At 48.5% G+C, this 17,067-nt stretch overlaps 1 protein-coding gene across 1 annotated transcript in view; it reads right to left on the bottom strand.

The window, feature by feature from the left end:
• Positions 1-17,067, bottom strand: part of phgdh (phosphoglycerate dehydrogenase) — a 78,274-nt gene that overhangs the window by 42,293 nt on the left and 18,914 nt on the right. The window contains exons 4-5 of the mRNA XM_072475869.1: positions 8,839-8,893; positions 4,394-4,492 (exon numbers count right to left, since the gene is read on the bottom strand). Of these exons, the coding sequence (XP_072331970.1) occupies positions 4,394-4,492; positions 8,839-8,893 (154 nt within the window). The remainder of the gene's footprint in view (positions 1-4,393; positions 4,493-8,838; positions 8,894-17,067) is intronic.

Consider the following 17,067-nt stretch of genomic DNA (forward strand, 5'->3'; position numbering starts at 1 on the left):
GCTTTGAAAACAGCCCAAGGCAGGCCAGCAGCATGGTTCAATTCCCGTAACAGCCTCCCCGAACAGGTGCCGGAATGTGGTGACTAGGGGCTTTTCACAGTAACTTCATTGAAGCCTACTTGTGACAATAAGCGATTTTCATTTTCAAATGAAAGAATAGGCAGGATGAATGCGTGGCTTGGGAGATGGTGCAGGAGGGAGGGAGTTCAGATTTTTGGGACATTGGGACTGGTTCTGGGGGAGGTGGGACAGCAAATTGGACGGTCTAAACCTGGGCCGTACTGGAACCAATGTCCTTGGGGGTGCTTTTGCTAACGCTGTTGGGGAGGGTTTAAACTAACGTGGCAGGGGGATGGGAACCACATGAGGTGGTTAGTGGACAGTAAGGAGGTAGGAACTAGATCATGAAGTCAGCGTGACTAAGGGGAAGAGTAGGCAGGGAGCAGATGATGAACGCAAAGGGACTGGTGGTCTGAGGTGCATTTGTTTTAATGTAAGAAGTGTAGTAGGTAAGGCAGATGAACTTGGGGCTTGGATTAGTACCTGGGAGTATGATGTTATTGCTATTACTGAGACTTGGTTGAGGGAAGGGCATGATTGGCAACTAAATATCCCAGAATATTGATGCTTCAGGAGGGATAGAGAGGGAGGTAAAAGGGATGGAGGAGTTGCATTTCTGGTCAGAGAGGATATCACAGCTGTGCTGAAGGAGGGCACTATGGAGGGCTCGAGCAGTGAGGCGATATGGGCAGAGCTCAGAAATAGGAAGGGTGCGGTAACAATGTTGGGGCTGTACTACAGACCTCCCAACAGCGAGCGCGAGATGGAGGTAAAATATGTAAACAGATTATGGAAAGATGTAGGAGCAACAGGGTGGTGGTGATAGGAGATTTTAATTTTCCCAACATTGACTGGGATACACTTGGTGTCAGAGGTCTAGATGGAGCAGAATTTGTAAGGAGCATCCAGGAGGGTTTTCTAGAGCAGTATGTAAATACTCGAGAAGGGGCCATACTGGACCTGGTGTTGGGGAATGAGCCTGGCCAGGTGGTTGAAGTTTCAGTCGGGGATTACTTTGGGAATAGTGATCACAATTCCCTAAATTTTAGAATACTCATGGGCAAAGACGAGAGTGGTCCGAAAGGAAGAGTGCTAAATTGGGGGCGGGGGGGGGGGGGGGGAAAAGGCCAACTATACCAAAATTCGGCAGGAGCCAGGGAATGTGGTTTGGGAGCAGCTGTTTGAAGGTAAATCCACATTTGATATGTGGGAGGTTTTTAAACAGAGGTTGATTAGAGTGCAGGACAGACATGTCCCTGTGAAAATGAGGGATAGAAATGGCAATATTAGGGAACCATGGATGACAGGTGAAACTGTGAGACGAGCTAAGAGGAAAAAGGAAGCATACATAAGGTCTAGGCGACTGAAGACAGACAAAGCTTTGGAAGAATATCGGGAATGTAGGACCAATCTGAAACGAGGCATCAAGAGGGCTAAAAGGGATCATGAAATATCTTTAGCAAACAGGATTAAGGAAAATCCCAAAGCCTTTTATTCATATATAAGGAGCAAGAGGGTAACTAGAGAAAGGGTTGGCCCACTCAAGGACAAAGGAGGAAAGTTGCATGTGGAGTCAGTGAAAACGGGTGAGATTGTTAACGAGTACTTTGCATCGGTATTCACCGAGGAGAGGGACATGACGGATGTTGAGGTTAGGGATAGATGTTTGATTACTCTAGGTCAAGTCGGCATAAGGAGGGAGGATGTGTTGAGTATTCTAAAAGGCATTAAGGTGGACAAGTCCTCAGGTCCGGATGGGATCTATCCCAGGTTACTGAGGGAGGTGAGAGGGGAAATAGCTGGGGCCTTAACAGGTACCTTTGCAGCATCCTTGAACATGAATGAGGTACCGGTGGACTGGAGAATTGCTAATGTTGTCCCCTTGTTTAAGAAGGGTAGCAGGGATAATCCAGGTAATTATAGACCAGTGAGCCTGACGTCAGTGGTAGGGAAGCTGCTGGAGAAGATACTGAGGGATAGGATCTATTCCCATTTGGAAGAAAATGGGCTTATCAGTGATAGGCAACATGGTTTAGTGCAGGGAAGGTCATGTCTTACCAACTTAATAGAATTCTTTGAGGAAGTGACAAAGTTGATTGATGAGAGAAGGGCTGTAGATGTCATATACATGGACTTCAGCAAGGCATTTGATAAGGTTCCCCATGGTAGGCGGATGGAGAAAGTGACGTCTCATGGGGTCCAGGGTGTACTAGCTAGATGGATAAAGACCTGGCTGGGCAACAGAGAGTAGTAGTGGAAGGGAGTTTCTCAAAATGGAGAACTGTGGCAAGTGGTGTTCCACAGGGATCTGTGCTGGGACCACTGTTACCTGTGATATACGTAAATGATCTGGAGGAAGGTATAGGTGGTCTGATTAGCAAGTTTGCAGATGACACCAAGATTGGTGGAGTAGCAGATAGTGAAGGGGATAGTGAAGAGAATACAGCAGAATATAGATAGATTAGAGTTAGGTGGAGAAATGGCAGATGGAGTTCAATCTGGGCAAATGCGAAGTGATGCATTTTGGAAGATCCAATTCAAGAGCGAACTATACGGTAAATGTTAAAGCCCTGGGGAAAATTGATGTACAGAGAGATCTGGGTGTTTAGGTCCATTGTACCCTGAAGGTGGCTGCGCAGGTCGCTAGAGTGGTCAAGGCATACGACATGCTTTCCTTCATCGGAAGGGGTACTGAGTACAAGAGTTGGCAGGTCATGTTACAGGTGCATAAGACTTTGGTTCAGCCACATTTGGAACACTGCGTACAGTTCTGGTCACAACATTACCAAAAGGATGTGGATGCTTTGGAGAAGGTGCAGAGAAGATTCACCAGGATGTTGCCCAGTATGGAGGGCGCTAGCTATGAAGAGAGGTTGAGTAGATTAGGATTATTTTCATTAGAAAGACGGAGGTTGAGGGGGGACCTCATTGAGGTCTACAAAATCATGAGAGGTATAGACAGGGTGGATAGCAAGAAGCTTTTTCCCCCAGAGTGGGGGACACAATTACTAGGGGTCACGAGTTCAAGGGGAGAGGGGAAAAGTTTAAGGGAGATATGCATGGAAAGTTCTTTACACAGAGGGTGGTGAGTGCCTGGAACGCATTGCCGGAGGAGGTGGTAGAGGCGGGCACGATAGATGTATTAAGACAGATACATGAATGGGCAGGGAGCAGAGGGATACAGATCCTTAGAAAATAGGCAACAGTTTTAGATAGAGGATCTGGATCGGCGCAGGCTTGGAGGGTCGAAGGGCCTGTTCCTGTGCTGTAATTTTTCTTTGTTCTTTGTGTGCTCTCTGTTAAATGCGATGCTTTCTCCAGAAGAAGGGAATCGGACATGGTGGTGGTAGTTGGATGCGGAGACAGCATTTGGGGGCACATGTGGCAAGTCGCCAGCCCACCTCTCTCCCACCAGCCCCCTACCCAGTCCCCATAAATTGGCAGCCCGCCTGCAATTTTGAAAACATTAACAAGCAATTGAACTTGTTAACAAATCAACTGATCTGAAGATTATGTTGCCATAATACAGCTGACATGGGCAGGCGGATGGCAGTGAGACGGCTGCTTTAAAAGAAAGGTTGTGTAAAAGGGGCATATCAATGGGGGGGGGGGGGGGGGGGGGGGATGGAAACGAGTACATCAGAGGCATTCCACACCAACCCCTCCCTAGGCCCCTCGCTCAAAACCCAAACCTGCAACTTTTCATCGCAGGGCCTCCTTGCAGTTCAAGCAGCATTAACTACGGAGTTCTGGCAACTCACAAGGCCGGGACTTCCATTCTCTCGGAGGCTTGTTTAGCCTATTGGCAGCACATTATCATTGCAGGGTTAGGTTTTTAAGTTGCCTGGCAACAGACCTTTGCAACTGGGGATGGCAAACAATCCCCCCACTGCCACCATGAATTTCAGCCTTTGATTTAGCAAAGCTCCCTAATTGATATTGGCCACACACGTACTACAGCACGACTGAAAAGAAATGCTTTGACCGGTAGAGCAAGAATTAAAATTCAATGCATTCAATTTTATATTTGGCAATTGATATTCTATCTTGTGATATCAGTTGCTCATTTCAAATACATTTTAGCATGTTTAGCTTCTTCATATAAAGTAGTAAAGCATTGAGCTTCCCATCAGGGCATAACAATTTGAACATTCAAACTTCTATCACAAAACCCTTCACCTTGAAGTAGCTGTGGCACAGGAAAGTAAATCACCTCTTAAAATATATAGTTTTATTATGCTTTACATTTCAAATGTACATTTGCATGCTGCAATAAGTTATGAATGAGGATTTGGAATTTAATTAAACTGGTGCCTTACCACAGTGGCATTACCTTCATTCCAAATGATTGCATTCTTGTTGCTACTTCCTTGCCAATTCTACCAAGTCCCACAATTCCAAGGGTTTTCCCAAACAGCTCCATGCCCATGAACTACATTAAAAAATGAAGATCAAAACAATCTGGTTAAAAGTCTGGGCTGGAGCAGGGGGAAATGTTTAGATACATGCAGGTTCAAGATTTTGCCAGGTAGGAGATACAGCGCTTTCCCGAGGAGACGGCCTCCACATTGCTGGAGGAGGTGCTGACGACAGGGGGACTGGAGAAGGTGGTAGTGTCGGCGGGTTACAGGGCTATTTTGGAAGAGGAGAAGGTACCATTGGAAGGGATCAAAGCAAAGTGGGAGGAAGAGTTGGGAGAGGGTATGGAGGGGTGGTTCTGGGGGGAGGTGCTCCAGAGAGTGAACGCCTCCACCTCATGCATGAGGTTGGGGCTGATACAGATGCAGGTGATATACAGAGCACACCTCACAAGGGTGAGGATAAGCTGATTCTTTGAGGGGGTAGAAGATGTGTGTGAAGGTTGAACTGAGTGGAAGAATGAAGGGGTTCTACAATTCATGGCCGTTATTGATTATGCACTTTCAAGAATTGGATAACATCGAACATTAGGGGGGGGGGGCGATTGAATTTCAGAATAGGGGTAATAGGATGAATACATCTCCTGCTGTTTGTGCTTTCTCATGTTCTTTCCCAACCCAAGTTCTAAATATGCACTCGTCCAATTCACCCGGGGCCCAGGACTTACTGGGCTCGCCAGCGAGGCCTCAGCCATGCACCGTTTGCCACAGGTTAACAAAGTCGTGAACTAGTCACAATGCACCTGGGAGGGTTGAGGCCCCAAGGTGGTCGGGGACAGGGGCAGGGTGGTACCCAAGCACTGTCAGCCTGGCACCTTGGCAAGAATTGGCATGGGGGGGGGGGGGGGGTCCTGAAGCCGCAGTGGGGCGCAGAAGGGGGTCAAAAGGTAGTGGCCTCGACGGGGAGTTCCTCACCAAGGCCAAATAATCTGGCAAAGTGTCATTTAGCGGTCTTTAACGTTATGCCGCTGAATCGCACCCATTAACGGAGCACATTACATATCATAATAGAGATATTTCCAGGTGACTTTAGCAAAGTAGCAAAATTGCAACAATCAATCAAATATATGGGCAGTGGCTTCATATTTGATCTTGAGATGAACTTATGACTACGTAGCTGCATAATCAACATGGCCAGTTATTTCCACTTGCGTAACTTCCTTTCTCCCTTCCTAACAGCACTGAGTGTACCTAAACCACAGCGGCTGCAGTTCAAGAAGATGGCTTACCACCAACCCCTCACGGGCAATTAGGGATGGGCAACAAATCCTGGCCCTGCCAGCAACACCCACATTCTAGGAAACAATGTTTAAAAATTGCCTGACTTAGCTTCTGCTCATCCGCTGCTGAAACACTCACTCGTGCCTTTGTTACCTCTCGACTTAACTATTCAAACACACTCCTTGCTGGCATCCTCGGTCTACCTTCCTTAAACTGCAGGTTATTCAAAGCTTTGCTGCCCATGTTCTTACCTGTGCCAAGTTCCAATTTCATAGAACATAGAAAATACAGCACAGAACAGGCCCTTCGGCCCACGATGTTGTGCCGAACCTTTGTCCTAGATTAATCATAGATTATCATTGAATTTACAGTGCAGAAGGAGGCCATTCGGCCCCGAGTCTGCACCGGCTCTTGGAAAGAGCACCCTACCCAGGGTCAACACCTCCACCCAATACGAAGGGCAATTTTGGACACTAAGGGCAATTTATCATGGCCAATCCACCTACCCTGCACATCTTTGGACTGTGGGAGGAAACCGGAGCACCCGGAGGAAACCCACGCAGACACGGGGAGGACGTGCAGACTCCGCACAGACAGTGACGCAAGCCGGAATCGAACCTGGGACCCTGGAGCTGTGAAGCAATTGTGCTATCCACAATGCTACCATGCTGCCCTTAAGAACAAATAAATCTACACTATATCATTTTACCGTAATCCATGTACTTATCCAATAGCTGCTTGAAGGTCCCTAATGTTTCCGACTAAACTACTTCTACAGGCAGTGCATTCCATGCCCCCACTACTCTCTGGGTAAAGAACCTACCTCTGATATCCCTCCTATATCTTCCACCTTAAATTTATGTCCCCTTGTAATGGTTTGTTCCACCCGGGGAAAAAGTCTCTGACTGTCTACTCTATCTATTCCCCTGATCATCTTATAAACCTCTATCAAGTCGCCCCTCATCCTTCTCCGTTCTAATGAGAAAAGGCCTAGCACCCTTAACCTTTCCTCGTAAGACTTACTCTCCATTCCAGGTAACATCCTGGTAAATCTTCTTTGCACCTTTTCCAAAGCTTCCACATCCTTCCTAAAATGAGGTGACCAGAACTGTACACAGTACTCCAAATGTGGCCTTACCAAAGTTTTGTACAGCTGCATCATCACCTCACGGCTCTTAAATTCAATCCCTCTGTTAATGAACGCTAGCACACCATAGGCCTTCTTCACAGCTTTATCCACTTGAGTGGCAACTTTCAAAGATGTATGAACATAGACCCCAAGATCTCTCTGCTCCTCCACATTGCCAAGAACTCTACCTTTAACCCTGTATTCCGCATTCATATTTGTCGTTCCAAAATGGACAACCTCACACTTTTCAGGGTTAAACTCCATCTGCCACTTCTCAGCCCAGCTCTGCATCCTATCTATGTCTCTTTGCAGCCGACAACAGCCCTCCTTACTATCCACAACTCCACCAATCTTCGTATCGTCTGCAAATTTACTGACCCACCCTTCAACTCCCTCATCCAAGTCATTAATGAAAATCACAAACAGCAGAGGACCCAGAACTGATCCCTGCGGTATGCCACTGGTAACTGGGATCCAGGCTGAATATTTGCCATCCACCACCACTCTCTGACTTCTATCGGTTAGCCAGTTTGTTATCCAACTGGCCAAATTTCCCACTATCCCATGCCTCCTTACTTTCTGCAGAAGCCTACCATGGGGAACCTTATCAAATGCCTTACTAAAATCCATGTACACTACATCCACTGCTTTACCTTCATCCACGTGCTTGGTCACCTCCTCAAAGAATTCAATAAGACTTGTAAGGCAAGACCTACCCCTCACAAATCCGTGCTGACTATCCCTAATCAAGCAGTGTCTTTCCAGATGCTCAGAAATCCTATCCTTCAGTACCCTTTCCATGACTTTGCCTATCACCGAAGTAAGACTAACTGGCCTGTAATTCCCAGGGTTATCCCTAGTCCCTTTTTTGAACAGGGGCACGACATTCGCCACTCTCCAATCCCCTGGTACCACCCCTGTTGACAGTGAGGACGAAAAGATCATTGCCAACGGCTCTGCAATTTCATCTCTTGCTTCCCATAGAATCCTTGGATATATCCCGTCAGGCCCGGGGGACTTGCCTATCCTCAAGTTTTTCAAAATGCCCAACACATCTTCCTTCCTAAAAGGTATTTCCTCGAGCTTACCAGTGTGTTTAACACTGTCCTCTCCAACAATATCGCCCCTCTCATTTGTAAATACAGAAGAAAAGTACTCGTTCAAGACCTCTCCTATCTCTTCAGACTCAATACACAATCTCCCGCTACTGTCCTTGATCGGACCTACCCTCGCTCTAGTCATTCTCATATTTCTCACATATGTGTAAAAGGCCTTGGGGTTTTCCTTGATCCTACCCGCCAAAGATTGTTCATGCCCTCTCTTAGCTCTCCTAATCCCTTTCTTCAGTTCCCTCCTGGCTATCTTGTATCCCTCCAATGCCCTGTCTGAACCTTGTTTCCTCAGCCTTACATAAGTCTCCTTTTTCCTCTTAACAAGACATTCAACCTCTCTTGTCAACCATGGTTCCCTCACTCGACCATCTCTTCCCTGCCTGACAGGGACATACATATCTTTCACCCCTGTGCTCGCTAACCCCCTGGTATTATTTTAAAAGTCTCGTTCTTGCTTTCAAGTTCCTTCATGGCCTCACCCTCTTCCTAACTCAGTCACCTCCTCCAAACTCATAACCTCCACGATGTCTGCATCCCTCCAATTCTGGCACCTTGAGCATCCTGGATTTTAATTCCTTGGTAGCTATGTTTTCAGCTGCCTAAGTGGTCAGGACTGGAATTCCCTCCCTAAACTTCTCTTTCTTTCTACCTCTTTTTCCCCCTTTAAGACACAACTTTAAACTTACAGCTTTGACCAAGCTTTTGGCCATCTGCCCCAATGCTGGTGTCAAATGTTTTATAATGCTCACGAGAAGCACCCTGGAATGTTTTATTATGGATTGGATTAGTTTGTCACGTGTACAGACGAACTGTGAAAAATATTGTTGCTGGATACTTTGCAATTTTGCCCTCCACTTCCTGGTTATGCATTTGTACTATCCGTACCACCCCGCCTTACCTTCTTTCTCTCCCAGTTTCCAGCTCTCATGGAAGCAGTTCCCTGAGGAATTTGCCTGCAATATTAAGTTAAATCTTATTTTGATTCATCACAGCTGCAAAAACAAAACACCACATTGTTACCCTTTACTGAAATCATGCTGCAGTCAGCAGCAAATCAAGTTATGAGAATAGAACAGGATCAAGCTGCATGGGGTTAATATCCATTGTTGGAAAAAGGCTTAAAGATAGTCTGAACATACAAAAATGGCAGACAAGACCGACTTGTTTGCCAAACCTGTGCTACCCTGCATGATGCAACCTGTACACATCATTCAACTCTACTCCCATGGCTCCGGTTGTGGAATCCCCTGGGAAAAGCAGAAGGTTAGAAAATCTGCCTATCTCAATAAAGTAGTATCCCCATGGATAGAATCGTATATCATTGAAGTCTTTGTTTTTCAGAATTAAAATTCCCAGCTCTCCAAACTTGTCCTAATATGGGCACTTCTCTGAAATTCTTTCATGGCATTTTAAAAAATATATATATATTTTATTCAAATTTTTTGGCCGAACAAAACAATACAAAGGTTTTCCTTTTTACAACAGTAAAACAGTATAAATAACAGTGGCCGTTTTTAACAAATAAATAAAATAATATGTAAACTAAATGGCAACTGCCCTATCAAAAATAACTCTCCAAAAATAAAATCAAACAATCCAGTATACATAGCCTAATACAAATATTTATACAAAAAAACACACCCTGAGGATCCGCCCCCCCACCACCCTCCCCTCCCCCCTGGGTTGCTGCTGTTACCTTCCCATTTCCTTTATCGTTCTGCGAGGTAGTCAATGAACGGTTGCCACCGCCTGGTGAACCCTTGAGCCTAACCCCTTAGTGCAAACTTTATCCGTTCTAGTTTTATAAACCCTGCCATATCATTTATCCAGGTCTCCACGCCCGGGGGTTTGGCTTCCTTCCACATAAGCAATATCCTTCGCCGGGCTACTAGGGAAGCAAAGGCCAAAACATCAGCCTCTTTCGCCTCCTGCACTCCCGGCTCTTCTGCAACCCCAAATATAGCCAAGCCCCAGCTTGGCTCGACCCGGACCCTCACCACCTTCAAAAGCACCTTTGCCACCCCCACCCAGAACCCCTGTAGTGCCGGACATGACCAAAACATGTGGGTGCGGTTTGCTGGGCTTCTCGAGCATCTCCCACACCTATCCTCTACGCCGAAAAATTTACTGAACCGTGCTCCAGTCATATGCGCCCTGTGTAAAACCTTGAATTGTATCAGGCTTAGCCTGGCGCACGAGGACGACGTGTTTACCCAACGTAGGGCATCAGCCCACAGCCCCTCCTCAATCTCTTCCCCCAGCTCTTCTTCCCATTTCCCCTTCAGCTCATCCACCATGATCTCCCCCTCGTCCTTCATTTCCCTGTATATATCCGACACCCTACCATCCCCCACTCATGTCCCTGAGATCACTCTATCCTGAACCTCCTGCATCGGGAGCTGCGGGAATTCCCTCACCTGTTGCCTCGCGAAAGCCCTCAGTTGCATGTACCGAAATGCATTCCCTTGGGGCAACCCATATTTTTCCGTCAGCGCTCCCAGACTCGCAAACGTCCCGTCTACGAACAGATCTCTCAGTTGCACAACCCCAGCTCTTTGCCATGCTCCAAATCCCCCATCCATTCTCCCCGGGACAAACCTATGGTTATTTCTTATCGAGGACCACACCGAGGCTCCCGTCCTTCCCCTATGTCATCTCCACTGCCCCAAAATGTTTAGTGTTGCCACCACCACTGGACTTGTGGTGTTATTTCTTCGGGGAGAACGGCAACGGCACCGTCACCATTGCTTGTAGGCTGGTTCCCTTGCAGGACGCCATCTCCAATCTCTTCCACGCCACTCCTTCCCCTTCTCCCATCCACTTACACACCATTGAGATATTGGCGGCCCAGTAGTATTCACTTAGGCTCGGTAGTGCCAGCCTACCCCTATCCCTGCTACGCTGCAAGAACCCACTCCTCACTCTCGGGGTCTTCCCGGCCCACACAAAACTCATGACACTTTTCTCACTTCTCTTGAAAAAAGCCTTCGTGACCATCACCGGAAGGCACTGAAACACAAAGAGGAATCTCGGGAGGACTACCATTTTAACCGCCTGCACCCTACCCACCAGTGACAGGGGCACCATGTCCCATCTCTTAAAATCCTCCTCCATCTGTTCCACCAATCTTGTTAGATTAAGCCGGTGTAAGGTTCCCCAACTCCTGGCTATCTGAATCCCTAAGTACCGGAAATCTCTTGTCACCTTCCTCAGCGGTAAGTCATCTATTCCCCTGCTCTGCTCCCCCGGATGCACCACAAACAGCTCACTCTTACCCATATTCAATTTGTACCCTGAAAATTCCCCAAACTCCCTGAGTGTCTGCATTATCTCAGGCATCCCCTCCACTGGGTCCGCAACATACAGCAATAAATCATCTGCATACAAGGATACCCGGTGTTCTTCTCCTCCCCTGAGCACTCCCCTCCACTTCCTGGAGCCCCTCAGTGCTATGGCCAGGGGCTCAATCGCCAATGCAAACAGTAACGGAGACAGGGGACACCCCCGCCTCATCCCTCTATGAAGACGGAAGTAATCAGACCTCTGTCTGTTCGTGACCACGCTCGCCACCGGGGCCCTATACAGCAGCTGTACCCATCCGATATACCCTTCTCCAAAACCAAATCTCCTCTGCACCTCCCACAGATAATCCCACTCCACTCTGTCGAATGCTTTCTCGGCGTCCATTGCCACCACTATCTCCGCCTCCCCCTCTGGTGGGGGCATCATCATTACCCCTAGCAACCTCCGTATGTTCGTGTTCAGCTGTCTCCCCTTAACGAACCCAGTTTGATCCTCGTGGACCACTCCGGGGACACAGTCCTCTATCCTCGTCGCCATCACCTTGGCCAAGAGCTTAGCATCTACATTTAAAAGGGAAATGGGCCTGTAGGACCCACACTGCAGCGGGTCTTTTTCCTTCTTCAAAAGGAGCGATATCGTTGCCTCCGACATAGTCGGGGGCAGCTGCCCCCTTTCCCTGGCCTCATTAAAGGTTCTCGTCAAAAGCGGGGCCAGTAGGTCCATATACTTCCTATAAAATTCCACCGAGAATCCGTCCGGTCCCAGGGCCTTCCCCGCCTGCATGCTCCCAATCCCTTTTACCACCTCCTCCATCTCAATCTGTGCTCCCAGTCCCGCCCTCTCCTGCTCCTCCACCTTAGGAAATTTCAGCTGATCCAAGAAACACATCATTCCCTCCTTCCCTTCCAGGGGCTGAGCCTTATATAACCTCTCATAAAATGCCTTGAACACCCCGTTCACTCTCTCCGCTCCCCGTTCCATCTCTCTCTCCTCATCTCTCACCCCACCTATCTCCCTCGCTGCTCCCCTCTTCCTCAATTGGTGGGCCAGTAGCCGACTCGCCTTCTCTCCATGCTCATACTGTACACCGTGCTCTCCTCCACTGTGCCTCCGCCTTACCCGTGGTCAGCAGGTCAAACTCCACATGTAGCCTTTGTCTTTCCCTGTACAGTCCCTCCTCCGGTGCCTCCGCATATTGCCTGTCCACCCTCAAAAGTTCTTTCAGCAATCGCTCCCTTTCTTTACCCTCTTGTTTCCCTTTATGTGCCCTTATGGATATCAGTTCCCCTCTAACCACCGCCTTCAACGCCTCCCAGACGACTCCCACCTGAACCTCTCCATTGTCATTAAGCTCCAAGTACCTTTCGATGCACCCCCTCACCCTTAAACACACCCCCTCATCCACCAAAAAGCCCATATCCATTCTCCAGAGTGGGTGCTGTTCTTTTTCCTCTCCTACCTCCAGGTCTACCCAATGTGGAGCGTGGTCCGAAATAGCTATGGCCGTATATTCCGTCCCCGTCATCTTCGGAATCAGTGCCCTTCCCAAGACAAAAAAGTCTATCAGTGAGTATACTTTGTGAACATGGGAGAAAAATGAGAACTCCTTACTCCTAGGCCTACTAAATCTCCAGGGGTCTACCCCTCCCATCTGCTCCATGAAGTCCTTGAGCACCCTGGCCGCCTCCTCCCGGTCCTGGACCTCGATCGGTCCAGCCCTGGATCAAGCACCGTATTGAAATCTCCCCCCATTACCAACTTTCCCGCCTCCAGGTCCAGGATACGTCCCAACATACGCCTCATAAAATTTGCATCATCCCAGTTCGGGGCATATACGTTCACCAGAACCACCGCCTCCCCTTGCAATCTGCCACTCACCATCACATATCTACCCCCACTATGGTCTTTACCTCAAACAGTACCCGTTTCCCCACCAAGATAGCCACCCCCCTGTTCTTCGCATCCAAACCCGAATGAAACACCTGCCCCACCCATCCTTTACGTAGTCTGACCTGGTCTATCAGTTTCAGATGCGTCTCCTGCAACATAACCACATCTGCCTTTAATTTCTTTAGGTGTGCGAGTACCCGTGCCCTTTTAAATCGGCCCGTTCAGCCCTCTCACGTTCCACGTGATCAGCCGGGTTGGGGGGCTCTTTACCCCCTCCCCTTGTCGACTAGCCATCCCCTTTTTTAACCCAGCTCCTCACCCGGTTCCCACGTACCCGTGTATCCCCCCCGACGGCGCCCTCCCGCCTCGACCACCCCATCCCATAACAGCTCCCCCTTCTCCTTAGCAGCAGCAACCCAGTTAACCCCCCCCTCCCCTCCGCTAGATCCCTTCCTAGCGTAGTTGCACCCCCCATGTTGCTCCCAGAAGTCAGCGAACTCTGGCTGACCTCGTCTTCCCCCCTTGTCCTCGGCCCCCACTGTGCGAGGCCCCCTCCTTCCTGCGTCCCTGTTCCCGCCATAATTACCATAGCGCGGGAACAAAGCCCGCGTTTCCCACTCGGCCCCGCCCCTAATGACCGGCACCCACAGTTCCTCATTCTTCCCCATGTGGGGGGGGGGGGGAAAGAGTGGAGAGTGAGAAAAGTTACAGGATCGCAAGATTAACAAACTGAAAAATCACCCCCCCCCCTTTTTTTCCCTCGCCCCACATAATCACCCCACCACTTTGTCCCAAAAGTTCTTTCTCTCGCCAGACTATTCCAGCTTCTCGTCCACAATGAATGTCCACGCCTCTTCTGCTGTCTCAAAGTAGTGGTGCTTCCCTTGGTGTGTGACCCACAATCTCGCCGGTTGTAACATTCCAAACTGGATCTTCTTTTTGTGAAGCACCGCCTTAGCCCGATTAAAACTTGCCCTCCTTCTCGCCACCTCCGCACTCCAATCCTGGTATACGCGGATCACCGCGTTCTCCCACCTGCAGCTCAGAGTTTTCTTCGCCCATCTTAGGACCATCTCTCTGTCATTATAGCGGTGAAACCTCACCACTATGGCTCGAGGTATTTCTCCTGCCCTTGGTCTTCGCGCCATAACTCGATAAGCTCCCTCCACCTCCAAAGGGCCCGTCGGGGCCTCCGATCCCATTAGCGAGTGAAGCATCGTGCTCACATATGTCCCGACGTCCGCCCCTTCCACGCCTTCGGGAAGACCCAGAACCCTTAAATTCTTCCTCCTCGAATTATTCTCCAGTACTTCCAGCCTTTCCACACACCTTTTGTGGTGCGCCTCGTGCGTGTCTTCACCACCAGGCCTTGTATTTCATCTTCGTTTTCAGCAGCCTTTGCCTTCACGACCAGAGCTCCTGCTCTTGGGTCTTCTGCTCCTCCTTTAGCCATTCAATCGCCTGTAATATCGGGGCCAACAACTCCTTCTTCAATTCCTTTTTCAGCTCTTCCACACAGCGCCGCAGGAACTCTTGTTGGTCTGGGCCCCATAACAAACGGCCACCTTCCGACGCCATCTTGCTTTGAGCTTGCCTTCCTTGCCGCTGCTCCAGAGGATCCTCCGCAATCCGGCTGCTATCCTCTCCTTTATCCATGCGGGTCCGGGGGGATTCCCTTCTAGTTTACCGCACAGTGTTTTTGGCCGTTTAAATTGCCATTGGGGCTCCTATTAAGAGCCCAAAACTCCGTTCCACCGGGAGCTGCCGAAACGTGCGACTTAGCTGGTCATCGCCGCACCCGGAAGTCCTTCCATGGCATTTTGAGTTCCCAGCATGAGGGTCGAACAAAATGTGACACAGATATCCATCAAAAGCACAACACCTAAGATACATCTGAGATCAAGACAGAAATTAGATTTGGTAGTTGCCCTCTTGATGAAAACCCTTTTCAAAATCATACAGTAAAGATATAAAAGTACTACAAATTGCAACTCCTTGTGAACATTGCCAAAAGGTTACAGCAATAAATAAGGGATTTATTAAATAAGGGTTATGCAAGTGATAATATGATCAGATTCAATTTGAGATTTGAAAAAGGAGACTTCCGGCAGCACGATGAGAGATGTTGACACACACCGAGTAGCTCCCGCTTGAAACCAGACCTTTTTGCCCTTTCTCCCTGCGCCATGGGTCTTTAACATCTTGGAGAATCATTGGAAATTGGCTAGGTAGAGTTCCCTCATCTCTGCGATGCCCAAGGCAGGCAAAGCAAGAAAAGATTTGGCCCGAATCTCGATGAGATTCTGAAGTTTCCCGTGATTAAGAGAAGACTGGGGGAGACTAGATTATGAGGGACATGGACAGGGAACAGCTGTTCCTCTCAGTTGAAGGGTCGGTTACAAGGGGACACAAATTCAAGTTGTAGGAGGGGAGGTTCGGGGGAATTGAGGAAAACCTTTTTTACCCAGAGGGTGGTGATGGTCTGGAAAGCACTGCCTGGAGGGTGGGACAGGAGGGTTACCTCACATCCTTTAAGGATGATCTGGTTGAGCACTTGGCACGTCTCAACATTCGAGGCTAGGGGCCAAGTGCTGGCAAATGGGATTAGGATTGGCAGATCAGGTGCCTTTCATGCGGTGGTGCAGACTCGATGGGCTGCAGGGCCTCTTCTGCACTGTATTTTTCTGTGATTCTGTGAATCAACCGGAGGTAAGATGGCAGAGGCAGCTTCTTCTCCAACCATGCCACAGCCAAGCACTCAGAAATATTGGCAGTCGAACGAAAGTAGTATCGACAAAGCTTGTGATGAAATTGAGTTCTCTCTGTCCAGTCTGGTCTCAATCAAAAGGCTGAGTTGGGATTATAGATATTATTATAGAGTGAGCTCCACTCACTCTGATAAAAAGGCAGGAGGCCCATGTCTTTGAAACTTCCAGAGTGAGTGAGACAAAGCGAGGCAACACGTCGTCTCATATACATTCATGCAGTATCAAGTTCCACATACACGAATACAAGATTCTTATATGCCCTTTTCCCACATTCCTTGACCTGGCCATATAATCGAACCTTCACTGCCACTGATCCTGATCACAGTACGAAGTCTGATCCTGATAGGCCAATTACACATTCCTTCCCTGGGCCTTTCTCCCAGCATCCTTTGCAGCATCCTTTGTGTAATAGCTACCCATCCCCCTCTCGCCATGCTTTGCCCATCTCTTTGTTCACTCCCTGCAACCCAAATTAATGTCTATAATGCCCTATCCTATTTCTCTGCTTTCCTATATTAGGGTATACTTCTACACCATCCTAACTGGTCATCCCAGTCTAATGCTCTTTTCTTTAGTTCAATTCCTCATTCCCTCCTTTTATCATTCTATGATAACTACTATTCCGCCTCCTAACCAACATTCCCTTCCACTACCCGCCGACAACGGGACACCGGTGGCGTTGTGGCAGGTGCATTGGCCTGATGTCTGGGTTACGCTACACCTCCGTTCATTGCAGGTGGAGAACAGACATGTTAAATGTTCTTTCATCTCTGCCACGAGAGTCTCTATTGGTAGAGAAATGTTTGGGTAGGTATTCCCCCTAATGGTCAAAGAGTGTGCTAACAATTCACCAGACCAGGTCCTGTTGCTGTCTCGGTCCAAATCTGGAGTTTGATTCGGCATACAACTCCCAGTGTCCATTATAAATACCCCCGGGTTAATAACCTGTATCAATGTCTGGTCTGAAAGACCGTCCCGCAATTAATTACATTCCGCACATAAAACACCTCATCACATTTTTACAGCCACTGGCTCTCCATCCGGTTCCTTCTGATTTGATGGTCGTCAGTAACGGGATGTCATCTTGGCGAGTGGTGATGGGCCGAGTCTTTCGGCATCATCCGAGCCATAGCCATCTTACAACACATATTAACGCATCCAACGAT

Source organism: Scyliorhinus torazame, chromosome 2, assembly GCF_047496885.1.
Source record: "Scyliorhinus torazame isolate Kashiwa2021f chromosome 2, sScyTor2.1, whole genome shotgun sequence".
Lineage (NCBI taxonomy): Eukaryota > Metazoa > Chordata > Chondrichthyes > Carcharhiniformes > Scyliorhinidae > Scyliorhinus > Scyliorhinus torazame.